At 36.2% G+C, this 16367-nt stretch overlaps 1 protein-coding gene across 1 annotated transcript; it reads left to right on the top strand.

The window, feature by feature from the left end:
- The first annotated feature begins 7845 nt into the window (after positions 1–7845).
- Positions 7846–9650, top strand: LOC145061701 (pectinesterase 2-like). The gene is made up of 2 exons (XM_079009244.1): positions 7846–8772; positions 8864–9650. Exons 1-2 carry the CDS (start codon positions 7920–7922, stop codon positions 9547–9549), a joined length of 1539 nt encoding a protein of 512 aa, XP_078865370.1. The 5' UTR covers positions 7846–7919; the 3' UTR covers positions 9550–9650.
- Positions 9651–16367: the final 6717 nt, after the last annotated feature.

The raw sequence follows: 16367 nt of genomic DNA on the forward strand, positions 1-16367 counted from the left end.
GTCTCAAAATAGGATCCAAGAGTTTTTGCAAAATGTTTTTTTGAAAAAGAAATTATGATAAAAGAGTTGGGTTGGGGACATGGGTTCGTCCTCTTGTCATGTTCTTGTTTTATTGTTGGCTTGAGATCAGGAATGTGGACCTTGACTTAACTTTGGTTTTATAGGAAGATGCATGGTCCTTTTGGGTTGCTTGAGATCAGGACTGTTGATGGATTAGGTATCTAAGCCCATAACTATAAATGGTATGTACTTGACCCGATAGTAGCATGGTCCTTTTGGGTTGCCTTCACCATAGCAATTTGATAGGATGAATTATGAAGAAAGTGGTTAATTATGATTTATTAATATATTATAAGAATAATATATTAATTGAGAAATCATATTATTTAATTAATATTGATCAGAAATTAATCTGGAATTAATTTAGTGATCAAAAGAGACTGATTAAACTATGGGGACTGATATTTCAATTACATGATAGTTGCAGGTTAGGCTTAAGGATCCCTAGGAAAGGTGGAAGAAATTCTATGTGTTGTCCACATAGATTTCGTCCGATGGGGCCTTCTGGAAGGATCTACTGGACTGCTTAAGGCTTAAGCAATCAGATTAAGGTTTTACCTGAAACCCTAGCAGCTCAGCTATATAAGGAACCCCTTGGCTCCTTGAAATTGGCCAATGCTTTCAAGATAGAGCCCTATCCGATTTTTATAGCCTCACAGCCTCTCTCATATTCTTCCAATTGCTACTTGGTGTTTGTGACTCACTAGAGGTGCAATAATTGAGGCACTAAGCTCTTGAAGGTTAAGATCTACAAGCTACGAGGAAAAGGTATTCCTCTAACTTTGTTTTATGTTATAAATCATAGAAATTGTATGCTAGATAGGGTTCATGCTTTGGATGATTATAATTTCATTTATAACTTGAGAAAAACCAAGATCCAAAGCATTAGGGTGCATGTACACCACAAGAACATTGTAGTGCTCAAAACCGATCATTGTTTGCGTGATATATTACTTGATTTGTGATTGTTGTGTGTATGTTGATTAGTTGTATATGGTCGGGATTGAATAGCCTTAGAATGATCGACTTATCCTTACTTCTTGTTCCTTGTTTGGTTGTGGACTTAGGTCATAGTCGATTATTCAAAAGTCTATATGATCTCGAATTGTGTACAACAAGCATGCACAAAATCAACCGGTGGTGCAGGAGCGAGGGTAATCCTAGGAGGAGTGCCTAAGAAGTGGGTTGTAGCTTTTAGGGGAAGTGGGTGTTAGCACACCTAGGGGTGGTCTAGCGTAGTGACTTAGGACCTTGGGATGAATTTTGAATCGGCAACAGATAGGTGTGGAAGTTAGTATAGGTTCGTACTACTAAAAACACAAGATCTGTATGAGATTCAGGAGGAATTTCGAGGCTACTAAGGAACTAATATGAGTAGGGCATGGTGTGTCGAGCACTGTATTATGGATGTCTAATCTTTCCTTGATGTATTTTCAGTATGGCAGCTATTGGGGTTCAAGATTAGGAGCGGGCAGCACTGGGAGAGCAGGTTTGAGTGAGGATGGGATTTGTTGGATCATTGCTACAGAAGTGGTCGAGGCGACTAGGGAGGTGACTACAGAGTTGCTTGGGATGGTCAAGACCGCCATGATTGAGTTTTTCGACGATCGTTATGCTACAACATCTAAGGTTGTTGTTGCTGCAGCTACCGTGCCTGTTGTTGCCGTTAGGGATTAAGGAGAGATAGCTTTCCAGTACCGGGACTTCGATAATACGAAGCCCCCAGAGTTTGATGGGGTCTTGGACCCAATTGTCGCGATGAGATGGTGGTCTGATGTGGAGGTTTGTTTCTTAACGTGTTCTTGTCCAGATGACCAGAAGGTCAAGTGCTCTCTGAACCTTCTCAGGTTGGGGGCAAAGGATTGGTGGAGAGGGAGAGGTTGGCTCAGGAGTATTTGGATTTGAGGAAGACGACTGAGTCGGTGACGGAGATCACCAAGATGTTAACCGTGAGGGATTAGTTCAGTCCTGATTTCGCTGCTCGGATAAGGTTCAAATGACTCGGTATTTGGGGATGCCCAAAACGGAGATTCGACAGTTTGTGACCATCTAACGCTACGGTCCTCTCGTTAAGCTTCAGGATGCCACAGGGAGGTAAGAGATTGAGATAGAGACCTAAACGAGAGAGCAGTGTCAGGCTCCGGGTCAGTCCGAGCTTGTAGCAAAGCAGTTCAAGTCCGTCGGCCAGAGTTCGGGATAAGTTAAAGGGAGACGCATATCTTTTGTATGTCACAGGTTTGGAGAGGAGGGCAATTTTGGTAGAGATTTCAGGCGAAGTACGCACGTTTGTTTCCATTATGGTCAGGAAGGCCACATCAGATATCATTGTCCTTTTCTCGTTTTCGGTGAGGTGTTGGATCCCACACCCCTAGCCTGGTAGTTACTCGACGGTTGACTTGGAATGATCGGAGTCCCGAGGACCGAAGGTTGAGTTGGCAGTGCTTCTATTTAGAAATTGTGGTGTTATTAGCGTTCATTTGTAATTTTTGTTTATGTTTCAAGTTTATTTATAATCTGGGATGATCAGTTGTATGGAATTATTTTATTTAGCTTTGTTTAAATTGATTTATTGTTATGAATGGATTCATATTTTTGCCTTTGAGTGTATACACATTAAGATTTATGAATGTAGTTAGGATTTAGATCCTCTTATGTATAAGGACATCAGTGGTTGGGATCAAGTGGTGGGGTTCAAGTTACTCTACATATTGAGGGATTGTAAAGTTGTCAGACTCTAGTATATCTCAAGTGGAGAAGATTGGTACCTCGTAGCAGGAAAAGCCTTGTGCCAAGGCTCGATTCCTAGTTGAATTTATACAAGTTTAAGATATCCTTGCAGTTGCTGAATCCTTTGGTTTCATGTCAAGATCATTGTTAGCTGTTGGATTCCCTTCAATTTGTATTAGTTTTAGTTGTGGAAGCATATGTAGGGCGTGGTTGTGCTTTATACTCGAGGATGTTAGGGGACCAAGTTGAGGGATGTGATGAGGGCTTCCTTGTCTCTTCATGTTTGATTGGGGCTTGAAGGTCTAAGTCGCGACCCAAAGACCCGGTATGACCAGTTAAATCTTGTTAGGCCCGATTGTTGTTGTGGTTAGTGGATCAGGGGTAGGTCCGAGTGTTTTTGTTGGTTAGTGGATCAGGGGTAAGCCTGAGTGCTATTGTTGATTAATAGATTAGGGGTGAACCTGAGTATGGTCAGTAGATAGATGAGTAGGGCTGTTAGAGCCGAGTAGGAGCCCGATCTAGTTTTGTATGGGATTGTTGGGTTCCCTTATGTTGGTGCATTTCATGTGGGGTCAGTAGGGCGGAAGTTAGCCGAGTAGATTTGGGTCCGATCAAATTTGTGGATGTCGGTCAACATAATTGATAGGAAATATGGGTTAGCCTTGTCTCCTGGGTTTTATCAAGATTTCTCTCTGATGCGTAAGTATGTATGGGTGGCAACCATGATGTGGGATGAGGATCTTATTTCAAGTATTGTCAAAGTAATGTCAGGCGGGAGACCTTGGTCGGGTTAGTTTGGAAGTCTTATGTAACATGAGTGTTAGAGGGGAAGTTCAGTTGATTGAGGCGTTGCAGTAGTTGTGTCCCTAGCCACTAGAATCTCTGCTAAATTTATCTTATGAGCCTAGCTTTGGATTTTAAATTTTATGGGTGCAAGTTTTGGCTTTCCGACAATACCAGACTACGTCAAAAGAGTCGGATGGGAAGGACCCCCATAGGGTAATTTCTATAATAAGAACAAGAAGAGATTTCGAGGACGATAAGCGGGGGAGAATTGTAACACTCGGTTTTCCAAATTGGGTCGATATAGGGTTTCAAGGAGTCAAGACATGGTTTTTGAGAAAAACCAAGGCTCACGACGTGACCATTGAAGGGTCACGACGTGAGAAGGAATTTAATGAAGATTCTGATTTAATTGAGATCACGACGCGAGGTATAATGCAGCCCAAGCCCACGATCTTTTAGGGTTTCCATCGTATTTAAACCCCATAAGCTTCATTTTAGGGTTCTAAACCAGCCTCATTCATCCCTAAACCTAGTAAATCCCTAACCCTATCATCTCCTTGTGTTTCTTGAGCTTTTGGTGGAGTTTTGGTGGTTTGAAGAAGAAGAGATCACCAAGGAAGCATAGTTGCAAATTGGGAGCTTCATTTGCAACCTTTAGCCACACTTCTAGACCAATGTGAGTAATCAAGATCCAAGCTTTATGTTTTCCTTATTGCTAAATCTAAGGTTTTATGCACATTTGGCCAAGATCTTAAGATTTAGAGTGTTAGGACTCCATAAAGTTGGCAATTTTATGGGTCTTTAGGGTCCCCAGATGCTTATAGGTCATGGACCTAAAGTTTGAATGATGTTGGAGTTTATGCATGAGAATTTATCCTCTTTTTCTCCATGAATGATCTAGTTTGAGCCCAAGTCTTGTATTGGACATACAAGACCTTAGAGCATCAATTTTTATGATCCTTGGAGTGTTAGGAAGCCTCCTGGAATAGATGGATTAGTGGCTTAGTGGATTAAGAAGTTTTTGAATCAATATGGCATTCAGACGAACCTCACGACATGAGTAGATGCATGTCATGTTGTGAGGGTGGTTAGGCTCGAGTATTTTTTCCTGCAGTGGCTCACGATGTAAGCCATAGATGGTCACGTCGTGAGGGTCTGCTGACCATTGACTTTCATTGAATGTTGACCATTGACTTTTTGAACAAGCTTCACTTTGGGTCAAACTTAAGGTTTTTGGCATGTTGATTGAGATTCTATCTGGTTCTTGTGTTAGTGGATTCACAGGAGCAAGCAGTGCTGAAAAGGGGTCGTATCACATTGTTTAGAGTTCTTCGATTTAGGTGCGTTTCGCCTCATTATACCGTGGGTCGAAGGCACCAATGCTGGCCCACTGGTTTTGGTTATCTGTTATTAGAGGGATGCCTTAGGGACTGTATATAATCATGCATGATAGACTGAAGACTCTTGGTCTAGGATCTATTACATGTTCCTTATTTGGACGTGGTTCTAGAGTAGGACCACATATTCGGGTGGCTATCTCACCTCTAAATATATACGGTCATGCATTCCTTGGATTGTTGATATATAGGGTGTTGTTATGTTGTAGTTATTTGTTTAGATTGGTATCCTATTATATAGGATGTTGTTATGTTGTAGTGTCTGTTAGATCGGTATCATGGTATGTAGGATGTTGCTATGCTATAGTGCACTGTTTGATATGTATGTTACCTGCTGTACTTATTGGTTATCATCTAGTGGAGTGCCCCATGGACTGTCTTTGGTCATGTAGGATAGCCTGAGAACTCTTGATGTAGGATTTCTTTCCCATTCCTTGTTTGGTTGTGGCTTTAGAGTAGGATCATCTTTTTAGATGGCTATGAGGCTATCCCACCTTTGGCTACTTATGGTTACGCATTTCATGGAGGTTAGCTGGTAGTGGGACTGTGTGCTGTGAGAGGTCTAGTAGGCGGGAGTGAGCTGTATGATTTTTGTTGTATGTATTATGTGCCTACTTGATCCTTGTTTGTTTATATGTCGACATATGGTAGTGGTGGGTTGAAGCGGTCCTTCTTTTTATTATAGGCCAAGATACCCAGTGTGGGCTGGCTGTAAGCCGAAGGCACGAAGGCTCTGGTAGAGCGATTGGGTTGAGGCAGTAGGCCAACAAACCCTGGATATTCCAGCCTGATGGCTGAGTGGACCTGATGCATGCTTGTATATTTATCGTATGGGGTATTTTGGGGGAAACTCACTAAGTTTCATGTTTACCTAGTTGTTTATTATTTCAGGTATCATCAGTTATCTTGAGAAGGCGAAGCGGTTCTAATCTTTCAATGTTCTACCGGTGCAACTTCGAAGGGTATCAAGACACACTATACACTCACTCAGATCGACAATTCTATAGAGAATGTGACATTTATGACACAGTTGATTTCATTTTGGGCAACACCGTCATGGTTTTGCAGAAGTACAACATTTACGCACGTAAACCACCAAACAAGACCAACATGTTGAATGCTTAGGGCAGGACCGATGAAACCAAAACATCAGAATTTCAATCCAAAACTGACGTATCACAGCGACTCCCGTCCAGAAAGGTGTCTCCGGTGTTAAGAAGTACCTGGGTAGATCATGAAAGCAATACTCGAAGACGGTTTTTATCAAGTCAAACCTTGATAGCTTGACCGACCTTGCCGGATGGATACCATGGAGCGAGAATTTTGCACTTAGTACATTATATTATGATGAGTATATGAACACTGTGCCTGGTTCCTCCACCGTTAAAAGGGTGATTTGGAAAGGTTACCATGTCATCACCACTAGCTTTGAGGCGGCAAAGTTCACTGTTGGGAATTTCATTGCCGGAGGTTCTTGGTTGCCGGCAACCAACGTGCCATTTACTTCCAGTCTAGAATTCAATTGTTTATATGTCGTAATTTTTTTTCTCTTTTTATTTTTGTCAAACTTCTTGGATCATTGTAAGAATCTTTCAGTATATAGTGGCGAATCTAGAACAAAATATCATGTGGTTCCCAAATTATGTGGAGCCGATAAAAAAAATCAACAACACTTGTGAGGGGTCGGGTCGGGTCAGATCGTTTACGATTTAATGAAATATAACTGAAAAAATTGATCAAGCACCACCAATTAAAATTTTAAAAAACCGATTAAAATATATTTGAAAAAACCGAACGATTTAATAAAAAACAAGTTGATTATTAGTACATTGATACATTATTGTTTGATAAAAACTATATATTATATTTAATCCTATATATTTAACAGCACAAATGTCCAATGTAACTTTTTTTTTTTTCATTTTAAAATGGTTTTTTAAGACATTTTAAAAAAAAACAAATTCAAGGTAGGTCTTTTATTTTTTCTAAGATGGTTCTTAATATTTTTAGCATATATATTATAAATGAAATACAAATCTTAGGTAGGTCCTAGGATCTACCTTCATGCTTCTTAAATACGCCCCTGTCAATATATTATTTAAATTTTAATCACAAATTTGTCTATTAATAAACTTGGCAAATAAAATTATTTGTTGAGAAAATTATAAAATAAAAATGAAAGAAAATGATCACAAGAAGTATATTATGTTTTTCATATTTTGCTTATAAATTAATTTGTGGTTATATATTTCGTATAAAACCTTTTGTATATTTCGTAGGAAACCCTATTTAATAGGCAAATTTAAAACTATGTAAAATATTGTTCCATAAAAAACATTTAATACTTTTAATTACAATTAAGTCTTCAATTAACTGCACAAATTATGTCGCACAATGGTGCATTTAATCACGTAAGTCGCCTAGTCGGACTAAGTTATACTATCAAATAAATAAAAGCATACACATGTTTTAGTGTGGCAACCATTTAATTCGAATAAGTAACGTTTAAAAATATTAGAAGCCATTTCTTATCTATAGTTTTGTGGTAAACATTTATATTTTCTTAACGAAAACATAATGACCTCAAGTCTTAACAAGTGAAGTTGGATAACGCGAATTAACTTATTAATTAGATATACTCAATACATCAGCTACTTCTTAAATAAGTTTTATACAAAAAAGAAATCCGATACATATACAACTTTCTCAATATGTTATACACGTTAATAATTTACATTGAAGAAAGAATAATTGGCTGGAGAAAGGGAATATATAAAACAATTTAAAATTGGATATGACACACATATCTTAGTTTTAAATTGGTGTGTTTGGTGTCTCCCATTTGTTAAATTTCCTATCTATAAAATGCAAACAATTGAATACAAGAATCCCACAACCTCAATTTCCTCTCCATAACCAAAATAACTTTTTCATTCTTCATTTTCTACGATGAAAACCTTTCTGTTTTTAGCAACTGTTGTTGTGGGCGTCTTTGTTTCAGGGGTGTATAGCTACACAAAGTCTGAAGTTACATCATGGTGTAACCAGACACCCCACCCACAACCGTGTGAACATTTCTTGAGCACAAACTCAAACTATGGTTCCATCAAACAAAAACCAGACTTTCTAAAAGCTTTATTGAAAGTCACATTAGATCGAGCAAAATATGCAGGGTCGCATACTTTGACTCTCGGCCCTAAATGTCGTAACAATCGTGAGAAGGCTGCATGGTCTGACTGCCTTGAGCTCTACGAATACACCATCTCGAAGATTAACAAGACTGTTGATCCTTACCAAAAGTGTAACAAAGTCGACATCCAGACATGGTTAAGCACAACTCTCACTAATATAGAAACGTGCAAAGCTGGATTCGAAGAGCTTGGTGTTAGTGACTATGTGTGGCCATTGATGAACAATAACGTATCGGCTTTGATTAGCAACACGTTGGCCATGAACAAAGGAGGGAATACTTACAGTGCTCCAAAAGTAGGGTTTCCAACTTGGGTGAAGCCTGGTGATAGGAAGTTGTTGCAAACGTCAACACCTAAGGCTAACATGGTGGTGGCTCAAGACGGTTCTGGTAACTACAAGACCATCCGTGACGCCATAGCTGATGTGCCAAAGAGGTCGGGGAATGGAAGGTATGTGATACATGTGAAGGCAGGTGTTTATAAAGAGAATATCGAAATCGGTTCAAAATTGAAGAACATAATGATTTTTGGAGATGGTATTGGTAAAACTATCATAACAGGAAGCAAAAGTGTTGGAGGAGGCACCACCACCTTCAAATCATCCACTCTTGGTAATTAATTAAGCCAAATTAACACAAATAAAGTTCCCTATGATCATGTAATTCTAATCATTATCTTTTTTCTTTTTCTGATGAATTTCAGCGGTGGTTGGAGATGGGTTTATTGGTCGGGGCTTCACTGTAAGAAACACCGCCGGCCCACAAAACCACCAAGCCGTGGCGATGCGAAGCGGTTCTGATCTTTCGGTGTTTTACCAGTGCAGCTTTGAAGGGTATCAAGACACATTATACACCCACTCAGATCGACAATTCTATAGAGAATGTGACATTTATGGCACAGTTGATTTCATTTTTGGCAACGCCGCCGTGGTTTTCCAGAATTGCAACATTTACGCCCGTAAACCACCAAACAAGACCAACACGTTGACTGCTCAGGGCAGGACTGATGAAAACCAAAACACCGGAATTTCAATCCAAAACTGTCGTATCACGGCGGCTCCCGACCTGAAAGGTGTGTCCGGTGTTAAGACGTACCTGGGTAGACCATGGAAGCAATACTCGAGGACGGTTTTTCTCAAGTCAAACCTTGATAGCTTGATTGACCCCGCCGGATGGATGCCATGGAGCGGGAATTTTGCACTTAGTACGTTGTATTATGGCGAGTATATGAACACCGGGCCTGGTTCCTCCACCGCTAAAAGGGTGAATTGGAAAGGTTACCATGTCATCACCAGTAGCTCTGAGGCGGCGAAGTTCACCGTTGGGAATTTCATTGCCGGAGGTTCTTGGTTGCCGGCAACCAACGTGCCATTTACTCCCGGTCTGTAATTCAATTGTTTATATGTTGTAATTTTTTTTCTCTCTTTATTTCTATCAAATTTCTTGGATTATTGAATCTTTCAGTATATTATTTAAATTTTAATCACAAATTTGTCTATTAATAAAGTTGGCAAGTAACAGTATTTGTCGAGAAAATTATAAATTAAAAATGAAAGAAAATGAACACAAGAAATATATTATGCTTTGCATATTTTGCTTATAAATTGATTTGTGGTTATATATTTTGTATAAAACCTTTTGTATATTTCGTAGGAAACCCTATTTTATAGGCAAATTTAAAATTATGTAAAATATTGTTCCATAAAAAACATTTAATACTTTTAATAGCCATTAAGTCTTCAATTAACGACAAAAATTATGTCGCACAATGGTGCATTTAATCACGTAAGTCGCCTAGTCGGACTAAGTTATATCAAATAAATACAAGCATACACATGTTTTAGTGTGGCAACCATTTAATTGGAATAAGTAACGTTTAAAAATATTAGAAGCCGTTTCTTATCGATAGTTTTGTGGTAAACATTTATATTTTCTTAACGAAAACGTGTGACCTCAAGTCTTAAGAAGTGAAGTTGGATAATGCGAATTAACTTATTAATTAAATATACTCAATACACCAGCTACTTCTTAAATGAGTTTTACACATCTGGAAAAATATATTACTAAAAGTATGTTATTATTTTAGTAAAAAAAATTAAAATAGAAAACCAAAAACCAAGATTCATAGCTTAAGAGCTAAGGGTGTTGTTCCCTGTTGAGCTGTTAGCATGGTTTGTTTTCTAAACCGCGCCATAAAGCCAAGATTCTTTGCCTTTGTGTATGTGCTTTTTATTTTCTGATTATTATTTTTATGTTATAATTAAAAATATATCTAAATAAGGTTTAGCAAGGAGAGGAAAAGGAAAAGAAAATGATGAATGGAATAAAACACATATTTTATTTTAGTTTATATGGTTTTGTATTTATAATTTTAATAGACCAAAGTCTACTATAGTATTTTTGGGCAAACTACAAAAAATTATTATTACATTTTGTTTGTTTTTGTGGTTTAAACACTATAAATTAAAATGCTTAATGAAAAACCTTAAAAACTCAAGTTTCTTAATTTGTGTAATATATTATAATATGTTAAAATTGTCATAACAGAAAATTATTCTCAAAGTTTATTGGAATATTTTGATATATAGTGAACATTTTTTTTCCACTGAAGCAAGTAAAATTCGATATTTTTTTTTCTATTGTGAAAACTTTAATTTGTTATAGTTGTTCAAAGTAGTCTATATAGAAAAAAAATCAAACTTGAATGGTTTTTATTAGACCTAACAAACTCTAACACGATATGACAACTCGACACGAACCCGACTAGAAATTAATAGTTTGGTTAAGAGATTCGACATATTTACGTAAACAGGTTGACACGACACAATAGTTAAACCGGTAGAATTAGACGCAATGACACATCATCAATTATGCATTCCACATAAGTCCCTTTCTTTCAAATATAGAAAGCCTTGCAAACTTCAATTTAATATTAACTAATGTTTTTCATTTTAATATTTTATTTAAACTATCTTTACTATTATATATATATATATATATATATATATATATATATAATAATAATAATAATAATAATAATAATAATACAAGTTTATGGAATTATTATCATTTGTTGACATATGTTTAGCATATAACTTAATTTTAATTTTAATTATTATTTAATTAACAAATATTAATAACTATTATTTATTTAAAATATATATGATTATAAACATATTAAATTAAAAGAAAATACAATTATTTAAACGTAATCGATAGAGTGCATAAAACTGACGTCATTTTCTGTCTAACAACATATTGATATGGTTAAGAGTGAACTTAAGTGAGGAAACGTTAATGTAATACATATGTTTGTATACTTATAGCGTTACATCGGATTCCAAATTATAATAATTTTCAGAGTAAATTACACAAATGGTCCTTGTTGTAATGACCCGAAAATCCTATATTGTGACTTACATGATGTATTTTGTATAGATATGGTTAAGAGTGAACTTAAGTGAGGAAACGTTAATGTAATACATATGTTTGTATACTTATAGCGTTACATCGGAAAATATATAAAGTTTAATGAACGATTAGTTAAAGAAAGTTGTAGTTCACCCTGAGTCGATTTCATGGATATAAAGTTTGTCAAAAATAGAGTTCGTATGAGAACGTTATGACCGTTAGAAAAGTATGTTGTTATTCGGAAAAAAGTCAGCAAAAAGTTGGAAAGGCGTGGAGGTGTCCTTTTTAGAGGCGCAATGTGCCCACAAACCTGATGGGTTTTGAGCACTACAACATTGTTATGGTGCACATGCAACCCTAATGCTTTGGATCTATGTTTTTCTCAAGTTATACATGCAAATTATTATCCAAAGCATAAACCCTAATCTAGCATACGATTTTCGGATTTAATGAATAAACATAAGTCAAAGAATACCTTTCTTGTTAACTAGTAATAACAATAACAAGTAATCCTTTCCTTGATCTTGACCTTCAAGAACTTAGTGCCTCAATTTCTGCACCTCTAATGGATTCACAAACACCACTAGCAATTGGATGAACACAAGAGAAAAGAGATAGATAGATAGATAGATAGATAGGGAGAGAGAGAGGAAAAGAGGCTAGGATTTTTGGCTAGGTTTCTTCTAGATATCAAGTGGCCGAAATCCTTATGCCAAGGGGTCTATTTATACTTGTGGCTGCTAGGGTTTTATGTGAAACCTTAATTTGACTGCTTCATTCTTAAGCAGCACAAGGACTCCTTCTAGAATGCTTATTTGGAAGAATTCTCTATGGACTTCCCATAGAATTCGTCCAACCTTATTCCAAGGTGATCCATCAACCCAATTGCAACTATTAGTGATTTGCAATATCAGTCCCCGTTCTTTTAACCAGTCTCTTTTGATCACTAAATTAATTCTAAATTAATTTCTGATCAATACTAATTAAATAATATGATTTCTCAATTAATATATTATTCTTATAATATATTAATAAATCATAAATTAACCTCTTTCTCATAATTCATCCAGTCAAGTTGCTATGGCGAGGTCAACCCAAAAGGACCATGCTACCATCGGGCAAGTGCATACCAATTATAGTTATGGGCTTAGACACCTAATCCAACAGTCTCCCACTTGGATAAGTATAATAAAAATAACTGCAAGTATGACTTCGAAATCCGATTAGCAATCGTAGCTCTCAAAAGCCACTGTCGAACTCTAACCTAGTCAATGACGCATCCTTTAGATAAGGGATCATATAATCCTCCGTTTTGTAAGATACCGCATAGACAAAGACATGGAACATAATCATTCTCAATGTCCAACAGTTTGTTTCCCGACTTCTAATTTGTTTGACATTAAACTTAATTGAACACATCAATTTAGTCCTGACCGGGCCCGTCACATAAGTCAACACAAAATCATTAAGGGGCCCAAGATATCGCTTTTACCCTCTTAGGAAAAAAGGAACATATAAACTTTGACTTATATGCTTATACTATTTACTCATCAAATCATACACAACAACATGTTTTATAACATCAAGTTACTGATGCATTTACGCATTATCAATGCACAACCAACTCGTAAACAACAACTCATATATCCCGGTTTAAATACTATAAGATATTATCGTCTCACAATCACTCATGATAAATTCCATGAAGTGATTCATATGAGCATAAGTTTAATCCAATACTCAAATCTTATTTCTGATGGGTTTAGGTCAAAAGAACATCCTATGTGATCATACAAACCCTAATGCTTGGATCTAGGTTTCTCTATTGTACATGCAATTCATCCAAGACTATAAACCCTAGATCTAGTATATGATAATCAATATAACATATAAATTAGGGTTTAGATCATACCTTGATTGTTATGTAGTAATAACAATCTCAAATCCTTCTTGTATTGACTTTAGAAAGCTTAAAGTCACAAATGTCACTCCTCTAATGGTTCACAAACACCAAGAGCAAGAGGATGAAGAGGATAAGAGAAGGAGGCTCTCAAAAACGTGTGGAAACCCTAAAGAATAAGTTCACCACGTTTTTGGAGCATAAGGGCTCTATATATAGTGAGGCTATTAGGGTTATCTAACAAGGAAACCCTAATTTGGATGCTTAAGCCCTAAGAAACCCATGGACTCCTTTCCTTAAAGGCCTTGGACGATTTCTAATGGGTTTCCCCATAGAATTCGTCCAACCTTATAATATTAGGCAATCCATATCCCAATTGCAATTATCTTATAATTACAATTCCAGTCCCTTAAATTTAATTAATCTCTTTTAGTCACAAAACTAATTACCAATTAATTCTTGACTAATATTAATTAAACAATATGATTTCTCCTTTAATATATTATTCTCATAATATATTAATAAATCATATTTAATCCTTTCTCTCCATAATTCATCCTATCAAGTTGCTTTGGTGAAGGCAACCCAAAAGGACCATGCATCATCGGGTCAAGTACATACCAAAATAGTTATGGACTTAGACACTAATCCAACAGTCTCCCACTTGGATAAGTCTAATAACTATTCTGCGTATGACTTCAGATCTTGATCTGCAATCGTAGCTTTCCAAAGCCGCTGTCAACTTTGATCATATCAGATACGCGTGTCCTTTAGATAAGGGATCATATATTCCTCCATTCTAGATATCGTAAGACATGATTTCTAATCATTCTCTCTGTACTATTTCTCGAATTCCGATTTATGACGACTGACTAATTGAACAAATCAAATTAGCCCTAGCCCGGCCGAGCATTTACGTTTGTCATCAATAAATCATCGAGGGGCCCAAAGATATCGCTTTTATCCTACTTTGAATAAAAGGAACGGATAAACTTTGATTCAATGCTCGCTTGCACTTACTTACCGAATCACACACAACAATATGTTTTATAACACCAAGTTACTAGTGCGTTTACATATTATTAATGTGCAACCGATTTGCAAGATACAACTCACACATCCCGGTTTCAAGAATATAAGATGTTATCGTCCTACCAATCACTCGTGATACAATTCATGGAGTGATCCAAGTGAGCGTGGGTTTAATCCAATGCTCAAATCATATTCATAAGCATTCATGAACGTTGCAACAAACATTTGCTTATGTCTAATACTCTTTAGACAATCCACACACCAATTCACGACAGTCTTTATTCATACCTACTTCCAACATATGAACGACTGTGGCCCGTTCGAATAATTTGACTGTTCTTAACCAATTAAATTATTCAGGAAGTCAAAACATGCAAAGTGAAACACAAGGATAATACTAATCCCATATGGCCTCAAACCTTTGAGTATAAATAAAACACCTTTTATTTATCACCATATCTATTACTCATTATTTGTTGTTTTGGGTAATCAACTTCTTACTTGAATTAATACTACACTTGTCACATGCTCCTAGCATGCACATAATGTTTACCTATGGTTCTTATTTTGTGAAAAAGATCAAACGAACACATTTCCAATCATACTCATTTCACAACTCCTAATCCTTTTCACAAGTGAAAGAATATCAAATTCTTGCTACTTATGGAATATGCTAGATTCTAACATTTTATGCAATGATCCTTTCATAATGTCATAGCACAAAAGTCACAATGACTATTGCCAATGATATTACAAAGTCCTCTATCGCAGATTGTTACAAGACAATTCCTTAGATGTGATGTCTCTCACTCAAAGTACATTCCTTTGAACATCCTTTTGCATAAAAGTTTCTAATCTAGACATGGATTTTCAATATTCAATTCCCAATATGGACACGTTTCCATATTTTTCCATATGAAAACTCATTCTTAATAGAATCTTTTCTATTCATAATAATGTTGATATGGTCCATCCAATATCACGCTTCCAACTACTCACAAGCGACCAATCCTCGGCGAACTTTGGATTGTCCTTTGATAGTTGTTTAATTATCTTAGTCAAAACCGATTCTTGTCCTTTTTCCCTATAAATGCTCTAGACATTTGGAAAATTTTAGAATGGTCAAATATTATAGCATTTGCAATCGATCCTATACCCGAAGCGTATGAGACACGATGCGTAATGTCTTACACAAAGATTTGATATTTTATCAATCTTCTGCCATAATATTTTATGTGATACGTTCTCAAAATTCAAACTATGAAGAGGAATGCCGTAATCATATTCGAAATTTGAGAACACACTTTGTATCCTTGACTAAATTTATTAACATTCCACAACCTAAGCCTTTAGATTTGAAATGAAGCATAATATCCTCTCCCTTAATTATAGCAAAACAACTTTTCAACTCTTGCAACTTTGCAAAGTATAACTATTATTTTCTATAATTAATATTGCTAACTTGCAATATTTTCCATAATAATCATACAATCATAACATTTATGCCCCCACTATCATGATTATTATTATAAAACATAACACTTATGCTCCCACTAGCTTTGACATGTATTCAGAAACAACTTAACTTTCAGAAAAACAATACCTATTGAATTTCTTAAGTTCATGTTTCTAATACCTAATGCTTTGATAATCCTTTATCTAAGCTTATACACCTTTCCTTTAGATAGCTCATATGTGTGTCTAAACAATTCAGACTAATTGCCAAACCTCACAATTCAAATCATGGAAAGGGATACCGTAACCATAATCGAATTCGAGAATACAATTTTTTTTTTACAATCACTATCTTTTTAAAATCTTTCTTAGTGAAAGCATTTCCTCACAGTCATTTTCATGAAGGAGG

This window comes from Lactuca serriola, chromosome 7 (genome assembly GCF_051521515.1).
Source record: "Lactuca serriola cultivar US96UC23 chromosome 7, Lser_US96UC23_V15, whole genome shotgun sequence".
Lineage (NCBI taxonomy): Eukaryota > Viridiplantae > Streptophyta > Magnoliopsida > Asterales > Asteraceae > Lactuca > Lactuca serriola.

What these genes read in the sequence shown, in the direction of transcription:
- LOC145061701 (XM_079009244.1), top strand. Translation starts at nt 7,920, where the DNA reads ATGAAAACCTTTCTGTTTTTAGCAACTGTTGTTGTGGGCGTCTTTGTT. An exon ending in CTTCAAATCATCCACTCTTG is followed by an intron (nt 8,773 to 8,863) that starts GTAATTAATTAA and finishes GATGAATTTCAG; the next exon opens with CGGTGGTTGGAGATGGGTTT.